At 45.5% G+C, this 22,241-nt stretch overlaps 1 protein-coding gene across 2 annotated transcripts; it reads right to left on the bottom strand.

Annotated features, from left to right (window-relative positions):
- Positions 1-1,362: 1,362 nt before the first annotated feature.
- On the bottom strand, positions 1,363-21,864 carry LOC136641400 (protein ABHD14A-like). 2 transcript variants are annotated; one of them, XM_066617159.1, is made up of 5 exons: positions 21,755-21,864; positions 15,401-15,677; positions 12,712-12,830; positions 9,500-9,735; positions 1,363-7,391 (listed from the first exon to the last, which is right to left on the bottom strand). In XM_066617159.1, the coding sequence occupies exons 2-5, from the start codon at positions 15,670-15,672 to the stop codon at positions 7,203-7,205; spliced, it is 816 nt and encodes a 271-aa protein (XP_066473256.1). In that variant the 5' UTR covers positions 15,673-15,677; positions 21,755-21,864; the 3' UTR covers positions 1,363-7,202. The 2 variants fall into 2 exon arrangements, with proteins under 2 accessions (XP_066473256.1, XP_066473255.1); XM_066617158.1 differs by lacking the exon at positions 21,755-21,864 and adding an exon at positions 21,684-21,705.
- Between the last annotated feature and the right edge of the window lie 377 nt (positions 21,865-22,241).

Raw genomic sequence — 22,241 nt, 5'->3', positions numbered from 1 at the left:
TAGCAGGTCTAACACTGCATGCCTATGTATACAGTTGGAGCCAGACTCATGCAGTGGTGAGAGTGTCACACTTCAGATCAGGGAGTCTTCCCACTTTACCCAAGAGGCTCACTGGGTGACTTTGGGCCAGTCACCATAACCTACCTCACAGGGTTGCTGTGAAGATAAAAAGGGAGGGGAACCATGTACCCTCTAGCCACTACAGGAAAAAAATATAATAAATATATGCAGCTACCACTGGCATGTTCCCATCACACCCATAGACACAGAGCAGGTGTACACAGGCATGCACAAAACATAATGCTGCCTCACCCAAACTTTCTGATGATTGTGCTGTCTATCTACTGCAAGCAGGGTCAGAAATGAAACTACTGACATTTCCAGATCTGGGAAGGTTTCCTGATCCCAGTTTATAGAACCCTGGAAACAGGCTGGCTGTGGAAAGCCCTCCCTGAAGAACTCAGCTCCACCAACTTTTTTTTTTTTAAGCAGGAGACTTCTTCCCTTTCACACAGAGGCTCCATCAATCATCACTGGCAGCTAACAATTCTCAGACTGCTTTTAAATAAGGATGTTATTTCTAAAAGTGGTTGCGATATTACCAGTTGGAATGGGCTAGCAGCCCTACTCACTTTAGGCCCTAGTACGATGGCTCTCAAAACTAGAGGTAGAAGAGACAGGTAATCTACTCTGCCCAAAAGCAGAGTCATCTATCCATCAGATGCTTCTTTCAGTTTGCATACTGACACTCAAGCAGCAAAGTAACACCTGAACTGTACAAGGCTGCACACAAAAAGAACTGATGGGCAACATGCCAGCAGAAGTGCAGCAATATACAGAACAGTCCCTGGCTTTTAATAAACTTGGTCAGTGCTTTGTGACTGGCATAGATCTTTGTACAAATATTACCCTCCCCAAAGTCCTCTTGGGGTTCTATGGCTATTGACACCACATTATCTTACCCTAAGTTTCCAGGAAGCTGCCCAAGCTCACTATTGTTATATGTTGTGTTTCCCAAAACTTCTTGAGGTCACTGTCCTCATTCAGTGCTGCAGCACTAGCTGTGCCATGCTCTGAATGTTAAGCATCCTCTGGCAGCTTTGCTATGATCAAGCCTGAGCACTGCTTCCAGTTCCTGGGACTCCAAAACAGTCCTCTAAGGTCCCATTTCAAGAGCTTTTGAAGGTGTGCTGCAGCTACCTGACATTCTCATTCATTGCAAAGGGTTCAGCACTCCTGAAAATGCAGCAAACCTTCAATTTAGCAGCATTTACAGATCCACATGGCACAGGCCCCTATTGAATGGGGATACAGGCATGTTGTTTTAAAGCAGAAATGAACAGCAGTAGTGCTTTTCACCTGTTTATTAATAAATCTGTTCATTTTTTTTATCCAATGCAATGCATTTCAGCTAGCAGGACAAGTCACCAGAATTTCCCTGCGATTACAAGTAGATACTGTTCTTTCAAGAGACCTTTTGACCGGGGATGATGTGCCCATTTACTCTTAAGTAGCCATTTCTGGATTTGACAGTCAGGTTATATGCAACATGTCTTTCATTCCTCTCAGAGTCATTTCCCCTCCATGTCTTGTAGCTCTTCCATCAGATACTATTGTGAGAAGAAACACATTTTTTGTTGAGCAGATAATCAACTCTTCTGTGTAAAAAAAGCTTGCACAATGTGTTTAGCTGTAACATTGCTCTGTTCAGGACATCAGTACTATACCACATCTTTCTTAGTTATGGCCATCATGAGTCCTGCAGCGAGGCTCTGATTTTGTTTTGCCCATTTTGCTATTCTGCAAACCAGTTCGCAAGCAGTTCTCTCATGGGATCTAATTCCAGCTGCTTCTAGTTTGTTCTACAAGCACTAATTTGGTTTTGTTTTTGCTTTTAATTAGGTGAGTTTGCTTGCTGAACTGGTTAGGAGGCTGATGCCCTTGAGAAAAGGGTGTGCTGCTGCAGGGTATACAAAAAGATAGCATCTTCGTTTAGGCCTGTCAGGTAAAGTGCACAAAATTTCCTGATTGCTAGAATGACAGAGACATTGTTGGATATGCTAACCACAAGGAGAAATGAACCTAGGTCTGACGCACAGTCATTATTTCCACGCATGTAATGAACCTGGCAGATGTTGCATGTCACTTAGCATCTACACCAATTTGTGTAAACTGTTATTAAAGCTGGCAATAGTTGTCATTCATTGGTGAGTTTCATCATGCTCCTTCTGAAGCTACATAGGATCAACATTAGCATATTAAAATCAGCAGCATTCTGAAGACATTTGACTTCTTGAATTTGGGGAAAACTCCAGCTGAGTTATGAAGGATAAGGCTGGGATTGTGTGTGTGTGTGCCCCCACATCTGCACCACCCCACTCCCTTCCTGAATAATTATTGTTTTTCTAGGAACATACTGGTTTTATACCAGGGGTATAGATTCCCCTCTAAAATATCTTGGGAAATGAAGTTTGGTGAGGGTGCTGAGAATTCTGTTCAAAGATCCTTAGCTTGTCGTTTCCCCCACTCCCAAATTAAAGGTCACAGAGCTCCCTAGTGAAAGGGAACAACTTTTAGTTCACTCTAAGGCTGTAGTGCTGCTGCAGATGCATTCTTTACAGCTTGTTCTCTAGGTAAGGTAGGTAATATAGTACAGCAGCTCCATCAGATTGTGCAAGTACATCTTTGCACTAAAACCGTTGTTTTTATGAGCTTATGAAGTATCCAAACCAGAAGTCATAGCCAGAGCCAACAGTAAAACGCTCTTGAGAATGTGCAGCTTGCTAGTTCTGCAGCTGTTAATCAAGGTCAAACTAGATGTTATGTGGCTTGTAATAGGCCCCTGCTGTGTTTTATGTATATGCAGTGGATTTTAGGAAAGAAAAGCACTTACAAGTGGCTGCAAGTTTGGGCAAACAAACAACAGATGAAGGGGCTGCTTAACCCTTTTCCTCTGGCCAGTTCTCCACTGAACACATTCTCTCCCCCACTCCCCAAGTGACTTTTCTACTTCTAGGGGAAAAGATACAGGGGCCTACATTTTTCCTGTGAGTAGAAAAATGGAGAACACTGAAGCAACAGGTAAAGCAGCTCTGTCCTCTAACCAAGTGTGCAGCCAATTGTAGATGCCTTTCATTAAAAGGAAAAAAGGTTGACTGCTACATGTCTGCCACATAAAATCTAGTTTAGCCTTCAGAATGGCACATGGCCGATTTTTAACTGGTCCAGCTACTTGTTTAGCCCCATTTCCATGGTGCCCCCCCATGTAGCTCAGTAGTTAACTATGCAAAATGAGCAATGACATCTCCACCAAGACTACAATCAGGGAATGCCACTTCTCCCAAAAGAGGAGTGAAAAAAGATACCCACTGAGGCAAAGGGCCAGAATGTGTTCATGCAGGCTGTTGAGATAGAGTGTACGATGGGTTATGCTAAACCAGACTTTCCTATATGTTAAAAACCCACCTTAGGGGCTTATCTGTCAAAAAATGTAGGACTTTGCACAACAAAGAAAATACTGCATTTTTCAGCACATAATGCCAGAGCTATACAATTCTCTGCTGTGAAAGACTGGAATCTTAGATGGCTGCTATGTTTTGCCCAATTCCTCTTAGACATAGAAAATTAACAAATCAAAACATTCTAGACATAAGTAATGCACATATAGGATCAAGGTGGTCCATTATTATTTGTATCATGACAGAATTTCCTCTCCCTTAATTTACATTGGGCAATGAATGACTATATGTCTTCCATTCACAATGCATTTTTAGTATTGAAACTAATTTGCAAATATGGAGTAGCACTAGGGCAAATCACAGCTGCTGCTCTACTTTGCAATGACTCTCTCTCTCTCTCTCTCTCTCTCTCTCTCTCTCTCTCTCTCTCTGCGCCTCTATTTCACATTCTGCAGTAGCTACTATGTGAAAATCAGTGATCACTGCAGCAAACACATTAAAGTGTGAAACAGAAAAGCATATTAGTAATGTGCAGTACCTGGCAGGGGGCTGTGTTGACAATCCAACCTCTCCACCTCACCTATTACAGTAAATAATGATTTTATACAGTAAGTAAACCAACACAAAGTGCAAATCCATGCTCAGATCAACCATATCACAATCTGTCCATGTTCGAGAATTCTTCCAGCATTTCCATCCCAAAGTGAACTCAGAAGCTGCTTCGGTATCCCAGAGGGAAGAGAAGTTTATGCGATAAACTGTTTAAAAGTAAGCTGGTCAGATAATAAATGCTGGACTTTGTATCTCTGCCTTCTGCACAGGCCACTGAAGACATCACCTAAATGACTTTTTAATAATTATCTTTGAGTATCTGTGCAGTTTAAAAGCTCTTTGGACTTTGCATCGCTTTGGATCTTGACTTTATCTCCAGTTCTAGCCTGTCTCTGTGAAAAAGAGAACTGAAGTAATAAGCAGTCCATTCCTTGCCATGTCATCCTGCAAATAAGATGCTTTTGTCCTGGAGAAGCCAAGTAAGCAATTTGTTTTGCTGGCTGTAAAGGCAAGCAAATCTCCACCATCTCCAGAAAAGCAAGAACACAACCACTGATTCAGGGAGACAGATCCAACCCTCTCCGACTTGGGCCACAGTCTCTCCATCACCAGTACCCCCTTTCAAGTTTGAATTATTCCACCACTGTCAGAAATCCTCATGAATAAACTGAGAATGGGGGGAGGTAAACTGGAGGTATACAGAAGTACCATCAGAATAAGACACTCAAATGGAAGGCCACAAGCTCCACCAGAGTCTGTAGGACAGACACTGCCCTTCCAAAATTAATTGCAACATTTAAGTAATTGGACCAATTAATATTCCTATTAATTCCAATATTTAGACCTGAAAACTAGCAAAGAAGCCACTACCTTTGTTACTTCCTTACTTAATTAGGACTCAACAATTCAATTTTGTTCTCTTAAAAAAATTTAAAAAAAACAAAACTTACCAGTCAGTTCCACCCTGAACAAAACCTACTTGACTACCTGTACTTTGTATTGTACTTTTCAAACCAGCTTCTGTCTGCATCATGGCAAATCACTCACAAAGCTCCCCCACTCCCCTGAGATCACCCAGGAACGCCTGAACACGCTAGAGCTTATACAGATGTGATTGTACTGCAGCTTAATATAACTTGGTTACACCGACAGGCTGACTCAAGGAACAGAGGTCAGCACAGTACCTTCTTATTCATCTCGTGCAAAACAATTGAACAATTCAGTGTTCCAAGGAATATAGGAAGGCAATCACCTGATCACATTTGGAGGGTATTTTACAATTCTATCCTAGGCAAGATTACTCAGAAATAAATTTCAGTGTTTGGTGGAGGTTACTAAGGTAAGTGAGAATAAGCTGGTAACACCACAAGAAAAAGTTGCAGAAATGAACCATATGAAGTCTTACTAGAGAAAGGGTGCCGGCGTGCTGAAATGTAATGTGGCAATACTTGCTTCAGAAGCAAATTGCCACTTTATCAGGCTGATTTTCATGATAAAAACAGCACATGGGGGGGGGAATGAAACCCCCTCTGCATGCTCCAGTTCTGACCAGATTGCTGTCCCACCAAGCTGTTTTAAAGAAAAAAAGAGATGCTTCCTCTTAGAAGCACCTATCTGTAGGTTCACATGGTTCAGGCCCTAAAGAAAATATCCAGGCATCTTACTGAGATTTTGTTTTGTTTTGTGAGGCATTATCAAGCCAAAGCCAGTAACCCATTTTGTCACTGGTGCTTTCTGGTCCTGAGCAATTGCTGTGATGTCTCAAAACACAGTCTCAAAACAGCTGAGCAGCGTCCAATTTGGTATTAACACTACAGCTAAGAACATGGCTCAAAATGAGCGGAAAGAGGCAGGAAGTGGGATGGTTTCATTTCAAATTAGCCCAGACTTAATGACATCCATTGAAAAGAAGTGGGATAGTTTTAGGTCTGGCTGAAAAGAAGTAGGATGGCCTCCCACCCACTTTGTGCGCTGGCTAAGAATAGATCAAGGCACATTTTGCCCATGCAGACAAATAGCAAGAAAGCCTACTCTGTCATAGATTAATATCTAGAGGCGAAATATCTAACTTTTTCTGAAGATGGGCTAAGAAGTGTCCATGCTGCTTATCAGAGAAGACTCTCCTGATCCACTCAGTTTCAATCTAGTTTGTGCATGTCCACACAGAGAAAGAACTATACAAATGGTTTATTGACCCCTAACAGTTTTGCAACATTTAAAATCCTAGAAGACTTATGACCTAGTGAACAGGAACAATAGTTTCCTTCCTTAACAATAAGGACTGTACTCCATGGGAAAGCTTAGTGCATCACTTCTCCCTGTATTCCCTCCCTGCAAACAAGAGTCCATTTAACACTCTGTAACATCAACAAAACAAAAATCACCCGCACACAGCCACCAACTTAGGGCTGAAGCCCCAAAGCACTGCAATACTAACAAAAGTTGGGGGGGGGGAGAACATTTAAATAGACTTTTTTGTTATATAAATTATCCTACACCCCTCAAAGGCCTCCTAGTCAATTCTAAACCCCACCTTCTACCATGGTTTGTTTCTGTGTAGATCTTCTAAATAATGACAAAATTATCCATCATCTTACTGGGGCAGTCATCATTCCGCACAGCAGTCCACTTAGTCTTGTTTCATTGAGACACAAGTTCTAGGGCACCCCACCCAAGAAAGAGATGAGGCATAAAGCAACAGGCATGTGGCAAGCACTTGATCCTTAGAACAGGAGTGTGCACACCAGTAGGAGTAGTCAGTCAGTGACTGAGAAGTGCCACCTCAACATAACATTGGCGGCTTGTGCTCCTGAAATGAGAAACTGGAGTTGCAGTTGCATCTTCATCCAAAGGGATCAGCACTTAAAGAGGGTGAGACTGGCGATGACATGCAGATCAAATTCTCCAGAGCTCTTTGCAACAAACATCCTGGGGGAAAAAAAAATCTGTCCTACTCCATCCACCCTGGATCCAGTATTTCTGCCCAAGTACAGGATTCTGTCATTTAAGCCTGGAGCAGCCATAGTAGAAGCCGCTTACTATGAGATGCTTTTCCCATGAACAGTCAGCAAGCCCTACAGCCCTTTAAAGACAGTAACAAATTCACACTCACAACACCCCAGTTGTATAGCAGAGACTCAAGTCTTGATTCTTTCGTTGGAAGAGGATAGGGCAGGGATAGAAGACAGGATTCTACAGTCCTTTGAGCTCATCCAGAAAGTTTAGGAGTGCTCTGTGGAACTCTTGAGGCTGATCAAGGTAACAGGCATGGCCAGCTGCAAGTAGCTTGACAACTCTGGATTTCGGGATCAGTTGAAGGAGCTGAAGAGACTGAGTGCCCAGACCAGTATCAAGCTCTCCATAAATAATCAAAGTTGGAGTCTAGAGAGATCAAAATATTAATATGTTAGCAAAGTTCCCTCCAAGCAGCTTCTGCAAGTGAGCACAATACACCAAATCTGATGACAGTTTAAGCTTTCTTTGTATTTGTAATGTTTCTGAGTTATGTTTTCAACTGCTGCAAAATCTCAAGATGGCATACATAAATGCACCTAAATCAATACAGGCTGCTCCCTTCTGCGGGGGTTCCGTTCCAGAACCCCCCACACATAGCTGAAACCACAGATACAGGCGAACGTCCCCATGGTCTGGGAGGCTACCCCCTGGAAGTGAGGGGAGCTCCATTCCCCTCGCCTCCAGAGGGGCTTATGAGCTTAGCAGAGGCTGAGGACAGACTGAGCTTTACAGCTCAAAATATGTGACTTCCAGTTTCAAGGAGAAACCAGAAGTGACGTCTTTAATGCCTTATAAGGCATTAGGAGGTCCAGGGAAGCAGGGTGTGCGCGGAGGGCCCCCAGACCTGACCTGCGGATAACTGATAAGGGATCCGCAGATATGGGGATCCCCATTGTACTATTAAAACAGCAGATTAAAACTACACTGACTAAGTCACTTTATAAAGAAATCAGAAACAATGATAAAGTAAAACCCAGACCTAGCTAGCTTCAATCTGAGGAAATATATAAGGGTGTTTTTAAGCTGGGGGGGGGGGGGGAAGTGCCAGTCAGAGTCCCTTGGTAGGGAGTTTCAAAAAAAATGGCAGCCACAATTTACAGGTCCTGCTATTTCACTCTCCTGGACCTCAGAAAAGGGCAGTACACAAAACAGGGCCTCAGACAACATCAAGACACATGATGGATATTGCACAACCACAGTCTACGGCATATTGCTACTCAACATGGCTAATGCTATGCCTGTGCTATCTGTTACCCTTACCACAGGAAGAAGAATACAAACCCAGTGCATGCCTGGATTGCATCACAATGGGCATCTCTTCATCAGCTTCTTCCCTTCAGTGACCATAAAGCCAGAATAATGGCTCCTCATATCACTTTTTACTTCCTCCAAGATTCACTTCTATTCCTTGCCTTTCAAAATATATCAAGGACAGCTGTGTCATGAAACAGTAACCCATGATGCAAGAGAACACCTGATGTTGAGAAGCAGAGGCTCCTAGAGTCACTCCAGAAGAGAGGGAACACTGGAAATCATGCCAGAAGGAAGGTATATTTATTTATATCCTGTTTTTTGACCTGAACAGGCTCTCAAAGCAGCTTAATAAATATAAATACAAATTTATTGTATTTGTACAATACAAATATTGTACAAATAAAATATATTTAAAAAAATAAAAAAATAAATACAAATTTGTAAATTTTGTACAGCTACAAATAAAATATATTAAAAAATAAAAATAAAAACAGTCCATAATCTCGTGAGCAGCAAGATACTTTGGAGAAGGCTTTATTACAGCAGGCTCCAAACATATATAAAATATGAACACAAAGCAAAGTTGCAAGGAATAGTTAAACCTATGTAATTAAGAAAACAATCCTGTCTTTGTCGTCATCAAGCTGTAGTCCTGTTGCATTCTTCCAAGCAGAAGTGTTTCACTTGCGTAATTCTGGGTTGAATGTATTTACATACCCAAGTAAATTATCCTGTTTCCATAAGTAGAGTTTTGAAGAACTGTAGACTTTGCAATGGGATAGCAGAAAGGAATGAAAACTAACAGACCATAAATAGACCCACAAAGGTAGAACTGAAGCCCTGAAGCTGTCCATAGCCACTGAACTTTGGTTGGCTTGCTCAACTTCCCTCCAGTCTCTGATCCTTCAAACACCACCTCAGACACTTTTTTCCTTTGGAAATTAGAGCTTGCATTTTAAAAAAAAACTGAAGGTTGACTCCCCCCTGCCCGGGATGCTAAATTTCATACCAGACTCTATATTTGCCACATGAACGGATGATGTACAGGTCTGTTTTGCACATGCGCCATTCAAGGCATTAAAGTCAATGAATAAGGACCAACTCTACTCATCTCCCACCTCCTCAGGGGAATCACAGCCTGCCCCTGTGAAATCCTTATCAAAGGAGCTCTAGGCCATAACATTCAAAGTGGCTTCATTATACTGGTCTATATCTCTTACCTTGACCTGCTGATACTGCTGAGTAGTGAAGTCCTTGGTACCCACAGGTGCAATAGGCACAAAGCCCTTCAGCTGCTCCCCACTGGCCAGGAGGAATGGAATAGAATAGCGGCCACTCATGGATGAACTTATAAGGACAGGCCTATGAAGGCCCAGCTCCTTGAGGACTTGCTGCAGAAAGGCAATACGGCCTCGTGGTGTTTCAACAGCGCTGGAGAGTGGAGAATCCCCATAGCCTGTTGGGAAACAAAAAGGACCTGAAGTAACTAGAATGTAAGGAGGCAGGAAACGAGAATAAGCTCACAGGAAACCATTAAGGTAATTCCAGCTACTGAATTACCTACTCACCTATCCCCAGCAGTAAAGAAAATTTTGTCTTATACAAGTTATTAATTCTGGTCTCTCTAGTTTAAAAAACAAACAAAAAACACACTTGTTCTTCCACATTTAGAAGAAAATAGGATGTTTTCCTCTTGCCAATCAGGGCTTAAGGAGGGCAACAAAAGAGCTGGTGGAAGGGCAGAGACTAAGCTCATTGCCCTTTGCCAATGATGGGGAAAAGAACTGGTTTTCCAGTTGTTTGTGCTCTCTATAACTCATGCACCATAATAATCAAGAAGACCTTTTTCAGGAATTCAGCTCAGCCATGAAAGCACAAGATAGCTTGAGTAAGCCATGCTAGTCTCAGTTTCATTATTACTGTATTGGGGTGGGGTGGGGGGAATACTATTGGCTCTTTTTATGAGTTGTTTTAAACTTCACTGAAACAGTGAGCTTAGTAACCTCCAAAAAGTAAACAGGTCGGCCCTCAGCATCCAAAAGGGTTCTCTTCCTAGAACCCCCATGAATGCATATACCCACAGATAACAATCTGTGGCTTGGGGTTACAGAGAACCTCCAGATGCGATCACAAGCCACTCTGAGCCTCAGAATGCACCCCCAGAGGCTTCTGAAAGGCACTTCTGGTCTTTGTAAAAACCGAAAGTGCCTTTCCAACACCTCCAGGGGGCGTTTTGAGGCCCAGAAAGGCTGTGTGCAGCTTCTCAGGGCCTCAGAAAGCCTCCTGGACACAACCAGAGGGCGCTTCCGGTTGCATCCAGGAAGTCCTCTGTGGGTCCTCCAGCTGCAGGTTTAGAACCCATGGTAGTGGGTTCCAAAACCATGGATAAAGACGATCCACTGTACATATGTTTATTATTGTTTCTTGAGAGAAGAAAAGACATTAGCTTTAAGTAGAAGAACCACAAGTCACTCCAGCAGGCTTGAAGCTTGCTACAAAACGCAATGCTTAGTTCATACCCTCTGAAACAAAGGCTCTAGAAGAGCTGATGGTGCAAGTTCTAGAGAATGCAAAAAAGGACAACTACACACATCTCCTGTTATCCCAATTCACCTCTAACTAATGTACATACTAACAATTAGTTCTGCTTTCCTTTGGAGTAGACACAGCTAGGCATCAGAGCAGTGGTTTTCAACCGCTGTGCCGCGGCACACTAGTGAGCTGTGAGGCTGCCTCATGTGTGCTGTGGGGCCAAGGAGTCAGGCAGCAGCAGCAGCTGCTTGCGCTGGAGAAACTTGGAGCCTTGCCCAGAAGCAGTAGAAAAAGGGGCAGCCACGAAGGGGCTTGGACACTCCTGCTGTTACTGGTGCCTGCCCCCTGCACTGATTGGGCAGCCAGTCAGCTAGAGAAGCCTGGAAGAGTGGTGAGAGCGAGAAGGGAGTGAGAGCGAGCCTGATGGTGGAAGCAGGTAGGAGACAGAAGCAGTTGGCTGGCAAGTATCCTGGAGAGACACTTTTCCTTGCCTGCAATGTCCGAAAGTGACCCTCCCTGTGTTGCCTCCCCTGGTAAGGCTTTGGTAGGAAGGGCGCTGGGCCACAGTCCTATCCACACTTACTTAGGAGTAAGCCCCATTGACTATAATGGTGCTTCTGAATAGACTTAAAGAGGCTTGGTTGGTCGCACTCTTTCTTGAATAAATGAGCAGGCAAGTGATGCTTTTCTTCCCCCCACCTCCTCCCCTCCTGCACACACATCCCCCCATCATAATTGCAGTTAACGCCTCTGACTGCCTCTCCCCATCCCTCCCTCTTCCCCACCTTCCAAAGTTCAAAACCAGTTGCTTCCCATTCATTCTCTCTCCCTCCCCCCACCACAGTGAATCCTGCACTTGTTTCAGCCACATCTCCTCAGTATGCTCAGTCTCATCTCTCTTTGCCAACACCTCCTGGTATATCAGTGCATATCAACTGATAACAGTTTGAACAGACCTGCTTCAAAACTTTTCCAGAAACCACATACACCTCCCTCTCCATGCTTCTCGGGAATTTCTTTCATTGTTATGTAATTATCTAAGGCTGCAATCCTAACCACACTTTCCTGAGTGTAAGCCCCACTGAACAAAATAGGACTTACTTCTGAGTAGACCTGGTTAGGATTGTGCCCTTAGTTATATTAATTAAATTAATTGTAACATAATAATGTAATTAAAAACTAGTAGTGTGCCTTGACAACTTTAGTGCCTTGTCAGTGTGCCGTGAGCTGAAAAAGGTTGAAAATGGCTGCATTAGAGAGACCTCTCTCTCTCTCTCACACGTATGCCACTAGTTATCAGTAATTAACAGCCACCTGATGCCATGATGCAAGTCAAATTTTTACAGGCTAGTTTCATCACATCTCCAAGGCAATGAGTAACTATGACAAAGAATCCCAGAGCAGGGAGTGAGCACTGTTCCCCAATGAACAGAGAGCAGCTTGAAAGAGGACTATATCCAAGAAATATGAATAGTGCTTCACTTCACTGTGCTGCTCACCATAGCTTTCAGAGAACACGGCACTCTGAAAGAAACCAATAATAGGCAGCCCAAGGGTCATTTTACCTGATCCTCATATTCCAAGGACTCATTCCTTATGCATCTCAACAGCTTTCTTACCAATGTGAATGATGAACAGGAGCACTGGCAGAGCTCTCACCTCTGCTGACAGGTGGAGGAAGCTTAAGAATTTGTGACCAATTTGGGGCAGCAGTGGATGTCAGTGGGCAGAACCAATGTTGATGGCCCTTCCACCTTGCTCACCATTCCTCTAAAAATTAGTCATCAAACAAGGAGTTAGATACACACTGTTGTATTCCTGACAGCGGGACTGCACAAGTGCGCAACGCTGAAGGTGAAAGACTGGCACCAATACAGACAAGTGAGCAGCATTTTCTTACCAGGCAAGTCAATAGCGATCACTCGATATCCATTCTCAGACAGTAAAGCCATCGTGCCCAGTTCCTCCCACGTTTTGGAAGTGAAGGACTGACCATGCAGAAAGATCACCTCCAGCCCACTAGGAAAACAGTTAAAGAAAACTTGACATTTTGTAGATGAACACCAATGAATTTGTTTAAGTAGCATGAAAGCAATGCTGGTCTGAATTGGGGGTGCACATTTACAGAGAGATTGCTAGCAGGGATGGGGAGGTAGGTCTAATGGTCTTTGCTAAGTTTCTTTTCCTACATTTTTAAAAGGCTATGTAGATTGGTATGACAAAGAGAGAGGAGAAACTTCAGCATCAGCAAGACTCAGTGATGACCTCTTGTTGCATCCATTTTTCTTGTACTTTATAAAAGACATCTATATAGCTACTGACTCAGAAGCCAGTTCTAGATCTGACCAACTAACCATGATCACTGACATAGTCTGCTACCCATAGTTGAGAACCATAAAATGCATTTGTTCCTCTTTCTCACTGAAAGGTCACTTTAGTAATAGAAGCATAACTGCCAGTGGGGTTGACTACTGTAGTTATGTAAGGATTCACTTTATTTTTTAAAAAAATTATTTATAAAATTTATATGCCGCCTTTCTATCCCGCAAAGGGCACTCAAAGTGGCTTACAAATAAAATACGAAAAACATTATTTAAAAATAATAAAACACAATAAAACTTGGATCCCAACTAAAATATGTTAATAAAAAAGTGCCATGCCCCCCAGTGGGCAGCATCAAAGCTTTCCCTGAATAAAAATGTCTTAAGGACTCTAAAGAAAGAGCTGTTCTCAATTCTAGGGGGAGAAATTCCACAGACGGGGAGCCACCACCAAGAAGGCCCTCTTTCTTGCCATCATCCCCCTCACCTCTGCTGGTAGCAGCACAGTTAGACGCCAGAAGTTAGAAGTCCCGCCCTGATGACCAGAGAGGATGGGTTGGATTGCATGAAAAGAGGCAGTCCCTCAAATACCGTGGACCCGAGCCATCCTTAGGGCTTTAAAAGTCAAAACTAACACTTTGAATTCAGCTTGGAAACAAACTGGCAGCCAGCGTAGCACTGAAGCAGTGGCCCGACTGAGTCGAACCAACAAGCCCCAGCAACCTCATAGGCAGCCACGTTCTGCACTAATTGCAGTTTCCAGACCGTCTTCAGAGGCAGCCCCACATAGAGCACATTGCAGAAATCTAATCTGTCGCTAAGACATGCGTCACCGTGGGCAGGTCTGAGTGTCCCAGGTATGGTTGCAATTAGCAAATCAGCCAAAGCGGAGCAAAGGCTCTGCTGATTAAAACCACTACGTAGGAATTCAGGAGCAGCTGATCCAGGAGTACTCCCAAGCTGCGGACCTACTCCTTCAGAGGGAGTGCAACCCTGTTTAGAGCAGGACAAATGTCCAATACCCGAGCCTTAGACTTCTGGACCAGGAGAACCTCTGTATTTTCAGGATTCAATTTCAGCTTGTTCACCCATATCCGGCTCCCAACAACCTCCAGACAACGATTCACAACTTTGACTGCCTCCTTGGAATCAGGAGGAAAGGAGAGAAAGAGCTGGGAGTTATCAAACCTCCCTCCCTGTTCACTTGGCCAGCCCTCCCAGGGTGGATCTAATTAGCCACGCCAAGCAAGGCTTGAGCGGGCAAGAATATGGCCTCACATTCCAGAGAATCTTGTCCATATCCTCAGGTTCTACAAAGAGAAAATAATCCCACAAAGTAGGATAGACATATGTCCCAAGGACATCACTAGATACTCCTAATGTGGTGTCCAAGTCATGCCGGATCTGATCGATTTTATCCACAAAGTGCTTAGCAAATTCATCATAGTGAGCCTCCATGTGTTCCTCCTTATCAGTAAGGGGTGGGGGTGAGATCGAGTAGGCCACAAACACAGAAGAGCTCAGTAGGACAATTCTCTGCGAATGTGATGGCGGCAGAGAAGTATCTTTTAGCTGCCGCCAATGCCATAGAATAGGCTCCAAGATGAACTCTAGCCTCTGTGTGGTCAGACTTGGCACAAGTCTTCCACCACCGTCACTCTAGACATCAGTCCTGCCACTTCATCATCCACAGCTTCCCAGAAAACCAAGGAGCTGCTCTTACTCTGCGGTTGGGCAGAGGCCGCTCAGGAGCGATCTCATCCAGGGTCCTGGTCATCTCCCCACTCCAGAGATCAACCAGGGTGCCAGGTGAATCGCCACCTCTGGCAACAGGAAAGTCCCCCAGAGCCCTCAGGAATCCATCTGGATCTATAAGCCTTCAGGGGCAGACCATATAATGCTGCTCCCCCCGCCGCTGTAGAGGACTGAAACTTGGGTTACTGCACCCTCCTGTTCCCCTCTCACCAAGGTAGAGGTCACCACATCTCCCTTGTCCCCCTCTCACCGAGACATTACTGTATTTTTGTTAGGATTCACTTTAGGGATCAGAAAAATTGAATGAGAGTTACCACCACAGTGGTTTCAATTCAAAGATTGTATGGTAACTGCCACACTGGTTTGGCAAAGAACAGTGATCACCAGAAGACAGGTATCTGGGTCCCAGACTGAAAGAGTCTCCCCCAACAGTATACAACACATGCTGGTTAATTTGAGACAACAAAGGCCATTTATCTCCTTAAGGGCACAGCAGTCGAGAGGACAACTCACCCTTCAGTGGTGGGACCCCTCTCTCTACGTACTGGTACAGCTTCTCTGAAGAAAACAGGAGGGTTCTGCAGAATATTCCCTGTCAAAATGGTGGTGTTGCCAGTGCCTTTAATTTTCTTCATCTCTTCCTCCATAGCCCGTGGCTTAGGGACATCTATAGATGCTGTGAATCTCTCGTGCTGGATTGCAGGGAGCAAGAGGTAGAGGACAAAAGTGACAAGGACTCCTAGGATCAGCAGCCCCAGCCTGTTGCGGATCAAATTCATAGTCATTCTTTCTGTAAGAGTTTGAGAGAGAGAGAGAAAACACACAACTAGGATCAGAGAGTTTGAGCAGCGCTTGCCATGGTAGGGCAATGAGGCAAGTGGTCTCCACTCATTTACCTCCTTTTGCCAACCACAACATCACCCTGCCATAGGAAGTTTGTGACATACTCATGCCTGTTTCCAATAGCTTTTCCAAAATTACCTGTTTTCAAGTTCAACTGACATTCAAAAAGTTGAGCTGTGACTGTAATACCCTGCCACTATCTTGCATAACCTAAAGCACAGTCTGTGATTCTCTCTATCATTGTTCTAACTAGAGGTGTGATTTTTCAGTGATAATGAAATAACACTGCTTTCTGAACTTCTCATTTTTGTCAAAAAGTGAAACCTGTGGAAAAAAGTTTAAGAACACCTTTTGTTATAACTTCTAATAGCAGGCTAGGCTTGGTCAAACTTTTGTTTGTCCATTACTCTTGAGTCCCTTACAATTTTGGCCCCCTGAATAAAAGCTCTTCAATACATCATGAGATAACTCAAAGCCTGAATAAGAACTGGCATTTAACAGCCTCACAGGAATTACCTGTTTTACTCATGTCTATGCTTGAATATATCAGAGTTATACAAGAGGATAAGACAGGCAATTCAATTCACCCCACACACCCACCATAAAATACCCCAGTCACTTTTTAGGAAGAAAGTGAGTTTTACCTTTAGAGGTGATGGACAGGTATACGGTTATACCCAAGGGCACAAACTGCAGCAACCCATGCAAGAATTGTTGGCAGAGGAAACAGCTATTTTACATTTTATGATTTGTGGGAAAGACTATTTAACACTCAACCCCTGAACATCTTTTAGGTAAACATCTAGGCCAGAGGTTCTCAGACTGGGGTGTCGTGACGCCCCAGCCTGAGGTCCTCTGCCTGTAGCATTTTAAGGGGTGGGGAGGGGGGGACGCAGTGATGTGATCCCCAGGATCGCACTAATGTCAAGGGGGCAGGGTCTTTCTTTACACATCGCAGCTGCAGGCTCCCGGGGTGGGGGGAGCTCCGCAGAGGCCTACGCAGGGCTCCCTGATGCACGGAGATTGAACATAGAAAGATTGTGACCCACTTCTGGTTTTGCAATCACAAATTGGAAGTTTGTTATTTTCACATTTTCTGCACACTGGGGAGCCCTGCAGAGGCTTCCGCAGGACTTCCCACACCTCCAGGTGCCTGCTGCTGCGAAGTGTAAGAAAGCCCCTGCCCCCCCGGACAGTGGCACGATCCTGGGGATCGCATAACTCCATTTCCATTCCCCCCTCCCCCACAAGTCTGAGAAGCCCAGATCTAGGCTGCTCCAAACCCTTGACTTTATGTCCTTTATATGGGCTTCGCATCAACAGAGGATTTGCTCAGACAATGCAGAGGCCACAATTCCAATGCATTTCATCAATTTAATTGGCAAGAAATATTCCCCACCTTTCTAAGACCAGCCAAGACAAAAGAAAAAGACTATCAGGATAATATTTCCATCACAGACCATTGCTACAGGTCTAGAAGAAGTTCTCTCAAAGGGAAATCTTATTTTCAGCTTGCCTCCTAAGCAAGCAAACTGGAACTGTATTATACTCAAATTGCAGGCCTTTAAGTGAAGAGTTTGCCTGACCCCATCATTCAAGCTACCCTGGAACACAAAGATATATGCAGATTGCTTCGTTCTTTTGCATTCTCTGCAAGGCTGGCTTAATGCAATGTTCTGCTATAGAGACCAAGGTGGTACAGATACTTGCAAAGCATTTCAGTCAATAGGAATTCTGCACAGCAGAACCTACAGGATTTAGTTTTTAAGTACTAAACACCAAGGGAATCGAATTACCATTAAGGTACTGAAAAGGTGTACATTTTTTGCACAACCAAACCCTCAATGTACTGAAATCTTTGGAACCATCTGCCGCTAGTATCTGGTTAGCTACAGCTTGTTTCTACTTTTCATAAAGACTCACCTTTGAACAGACATTTGTTTTGCCAAAAGCCCCCAACTCAGACAAGAAAGAAGAATTAACAATCCAGCAACCTGGATTTGTCTACAGCCTTTAATTGGGGATAACAACAAGACATTTCTTCCATTACAAAGACTCTCCTGATACATGTGGTTGCTTCTGGAGCAAAATGCTTTAGCTTTCTTAAATGCATAGCACTACTAGACAGATTCGTAGTGGAAAGACCACCAAACCAACCCACCTGCTGCAAAAACCATAACTGCCTCTACTGGCTCTCTAGCTAGATATTTAAGGATTTACAGACTCCTGCCTCCACTTATGAAATGGCACCCAAACTATCTAAAAGTAGTGAAGGCCCAGGTGACAGCTGTATTACCAAAAACCTCCAAGAAGCGTGACAAGAGAAGCCAGAAACCAAGGACACACAATATGCATGATATCTGTATTGCAGCGGCCGCTTTCATCTCCACTGCATAAAGATGAGCCATTTGAGGCCAATGGAAGGAATGGCAGACTGCTGAGGAGTAAACTGGTCCAAGCAGCTATCCAGGGCAGTCCTTCACACAGCAAGTGTGCCCCAAGGCCAGTCAGTTAGTACCTCCCTCAGAGGCTGCATACTTCAGGCTTGGGACAGGCACTAGACTTTCCACATCCATCCAAACGACACTATTAGCAAGTAATTCATTGCCACCTAAACCTTTGAGACATAGCCTGCCATGAGCACCTACAATGGTGCAGATAAGAACAGCAGCCTTTCAGGGGTTCACCTCTCTTTTCAAGTAGTAGATAGCTACTGTGGAAATATACCATGACATAGTTCAAGATTCAACATCTCTCAGTTGCTAAGGGCTCTCTGTGCCAGAAACTTGAACTAGATCTTATTCCACGACATCTACTGTGCAAACCATGGCTTTCTGTTCAAAATACCAAGGAAGAGAGAGAGCCAGAGCTGTTTTTCACACAGCAGCAGGAGGCCACAAGCAAGGAAAGCCATCATTTCACACCTCCAGATGTATCTTTATTTCTTTTATCCTTTCACTAACTACCTTGTCTGATTCTATCCAGAAGCTGAGTCGCAGGCATGTGGTCCTTGAAGATGTAGGTTTTCCCCTGGTGCACAACCTTTAACTTTGCAGGGTACAATATGTAAGCCTGAGCTCCTAGCTTCAGGAACTGTTGCTTGAGTGCAATGAAACACTTCCGCCTGGCATATGTGGCTGGGCTGAAGTCAGGAAAGAAGGATACCTTACATCCATGGAACTCTGTCGTCTGAGAAGCCCATGAAGCCTTCAGGATTCTCTCCCGATGCCGTAAGTCAGAGAGTGTTATCAGCACAGTACTGCCACGACTCTCCTGGGCACTGCTTGCTGGGAGACGACATGCACTTTCTATACTGATGGGAACCGCTTTCCCATTTAAATCCAAGGTGGATGGCACCAGATTTTCTAGGAATGGGATAAGATTTGCATCTCTTACAGCTGCTGGGATACCTGTAACCCTCACGTTCCGAGCTCGCACACTGTTCTCCAGGGCCTCCAACCTGCGGTCAGCTGCCACACATCCTGCTGCCAGCTGCCTCACTAAAGTGGAGTGTTTCACCACACAGCTTTGGGTGGACATCACCTTAGCTTCCAGAGCTTCCACTTGGTGGTCTGTCTTTTCAAGGTGCTTCTCAAGCTTCTCCAACTTAGCTGAGAGAGAACCCAGGGCTTGGCCCAAGGTATTGCATTCAGACACAACCTGCTCCAACAGCGCTTGTACCGAAGTTTTCACAGTTGGAGAGAGGTGCACATGGCAAGCTCTTTCACAGTCTGAGAGTGACATTGTTCCTTTGCCCTTTCGATGCCTTGGAGCCTCAGGCATTAGTTAAATCCCTCTCAGGAAAGAAGAAACATTGACATCTTCAAGAAGTAACAGAGTCGGCATTATTCCTGCTGGGACAAGCTCAGAGCCTCCCACTGCTCTTGCCTGATTTCAGTGCAGCAGGACACACCCTTGTTTACAAGAACTTTTTGCCTCCTACTGTGCACACACCTTCCTTCTCTCCCTCCTGGAGCCGTTTCAGTAACATAAAAAGGTGGGTGCACAACGAAACAACTGAAGGGATGGGGCAATGCAAGACCCCTTATTGGACACCTTGCAGTTTACACAGCAATATAAAAGTGAACGATGTCACCTTGATATTTATATCCCCACATCCCTCTCCGTGTCACCTAGCAAATCCTCTGCATTCAGCTCTAGCCAGAAATGCTTGTAGAGTGGTCTTTGGGGTTCCCTGATCTACTGGCTTCTGCCCCCTTTTGAAAACCTCTTTCAAGTATAACTAGAGGTGTTTGTTTCTGGTGAATAAGATAGGCTTACACACTAAGAATCTCCCAACAAGAAGCTGACGGAACATACCAAGATCCAGGTCTACAGAGCTTGCGTCCTGAGTACACTTCTGTACTGCAGCGAGTCATGGACTCTTCGCTCACAACAGGAGAGGAAACTGAGCGCTTTCCACATGCGCTGCCTCCGACGCATCCTCGGCATCACCTGGCAGGACAAAGTTCCAAACAACACAGTCCTGGAACGTGCTGGAATCCCTAGCATGTATTCACTGCTGAAACAGAGACGCCTGCGTTGGCTTGGTCATGTCGTGAGAATGGATGATAGCCGGATCCCAAAGAATCTCCTCTATGGAGAACTCGTGCAGGGAAAGCGCCCTACAGGTAGACCACAGCTGCGATACAAGGACATCTGCAAGAGGGATCTGAAGGCCTTAGGGATGGACCTCAACAAGTGGGAAACCCTGGCCTCTGAGCGGCCCGCTTGGAGGCAGGCTGTGCAGCATGGCCTTTCCCAGTTTGAAGAGACACTTTGCCAACAGTCTGAGGCAAAGAGGCAAAGAAGGAAGGCCCATAGCCAGGGAGACAGACCAGGGACAGACTGCACTTGCTCCCGGTGTGGAAGGGATTGTCACTCCCGGATTGGCCTTTTCAGCCACACTAGACGCTGTGTCAGAACCACCTTTCAGAGCGCGATACCATAGTCTTTCGAGACTGAAGGTTGCCAATATACACACTAAGTCTTACTGAACAGAATAGGCTTACTCCTGAGTAAGGTAAACAACACTTTTCAAAAGCCTATAGGTATAACATACAGAGGAGATATGAATGTTCAGATACGCATGGGTATATCTGAACATTTATGTATATGTTTGGATACTCAAGGACACATATGCATGGGCACCGTCTGCATCCCTCTGTGTCTACCATGGCAGGTTGCACTGTCAACATTTCAAGAAGCCCATATATTGGAAAGAGAGAGAGAAGCGGGGTTATTTGCTGTCCGACTTAAGGGGGCAGAATAGGGTAAAACCTGCCTACAGAGTGCTGCAGTCCTAAGAGATACTTTCAATGCCTCCCATTTGACCTGGTGACTGACAGCCCAATCCTACACATGTCTACTCAGAAGCAAGTCCCATTATAGTCAAAGGGACTTACTCCCAGGTAAGTGTGGATGGGAGGGCAGCCTCAGAGCCCAATCCTACGCATGTCTACTCAGAAGCAAGTCCCATTATAGTCAAAGGGACTTACTCCCAGGTAAGTGTGGATGGGAGGGCAGCCTCAGAGCCCAATCCTACGCATGTCTACTCAGAAGCAAGTCCCATTATAGTCAAAGGGACTTACTCCAAGGTAAGTGTGGATGGGAGGGCAGCCTCAGAGCCCAATCCTATGCATGTCTACTCAGAAGCAAGTCCCATTATAGTCAACGGGGCTCACTCCCCGGTAAGTGGGGCCTGAAATCCTGAAGGATGAAGCGCTGCTTAGCAACCCAGCAGCTCCCCTCGACACCCAGGAGGAGGGTCGGGGCAGAGCCCCCGGCCGCTTCTTCCGCAGCCCTCCCAGGCAGGCAGGCAGGCAGGGGCGGCTCAACCACCCCACAGAGCGGGGCACCGCACGCAGGCCAGCCACGCAGCGCCCCAGCGGGCAGCGCCTTCCCCCCCTCCGTCCCCAGCGCGCAGGCCTCTTGCAGCCAGCCAGCCACTCACCTCGCACGACCGCCCCAGAGGCAGCGCTCCTCCCCCCGCCACAGGACGGCCAGCCCTGCAGCCAACCCTACCTGCGCTTAACAGCTTCAGGGGCGGCGGCGGCGGCGGCGTCCTCTCCCCTCCCTCGCAGCGCCTCGGCCGGGCAGGCGTTGAGCGAATTGTGTCACAGTGAATCGTTCCCCCGCTACGCGGCCTGCGCATCCCGGCGCAGCGCCCCACCTAGTGGCCGGCACGGGAACTACGCCCGCCTGACGTCGCTCCTTCAGGTCTGGCGGGCAAGGGGCTTTCTCCCCGCTTGCGATGCTGCTGTGGTGTGATCTCCAGTGGTCGCGGGACGCCTGGAAGCCTCTGCCGGACCGGGGAAGGCGATGCAGATGCGTCCGACAAACAAGACTTAAAGCTGTACCAGTTGCCCACCCTGCTCAGCCTCTCCTGCAGCGTGCACATGCAGAGGAGAGGGTGTGTTGCAGCACAGGGTGTGTGGGGAGGCAGGTGAGGCAGAGCCTCCCCACCAGAGTCCTGCAAACAGCGCTGCCACTGTGTGAGGCACCCAAGGGA

This window comes from Tiliqua scincoides, chromosome 2, assembly GCF_035046505.1.
Source record: "Tiliqua scincoides isolate rTilSci1 chromosome 2, rTilSci1.hap2, whole genome shotgun sequence".
Classification (NCBI taxonomy): domain Eukaryota; kingdom Metazoa; phylum Chordata; class Lepidosauria; order Squamata; family Scincidae; genus Tiliqua; species Tiliqua scincoides.
Note: the sequence above shows the minus strand (reverse complement) of the source record. Positions and strands in the feature narration are given on the sequence as shown.

Bases quoted from the DNA above. Each gene is read 5' to 3' on its own strand.
- LOC136641400 (XM_066617159.1), bottom strand. From the start codon at position 15,672: ATGACTATGAATTTGATCCGCAACAGGCTGGGGCTGCTGATCCTAGGA. The intron at 12,831-15,400 runs GTGAGTTGTCCT...CTGTTTTCCTAG, and splicing joins AGGGGTCCCACCACTGAAGG to TGGGCTGGAGGTGATCTTTC. The intron at 9,736-12,711 runs GTAAGAAAATGC...GTTTCCCAACAG, and splicing joins GATCGCTATTGACTTGCCTG to GCTATGGGGATTCTCCACTC.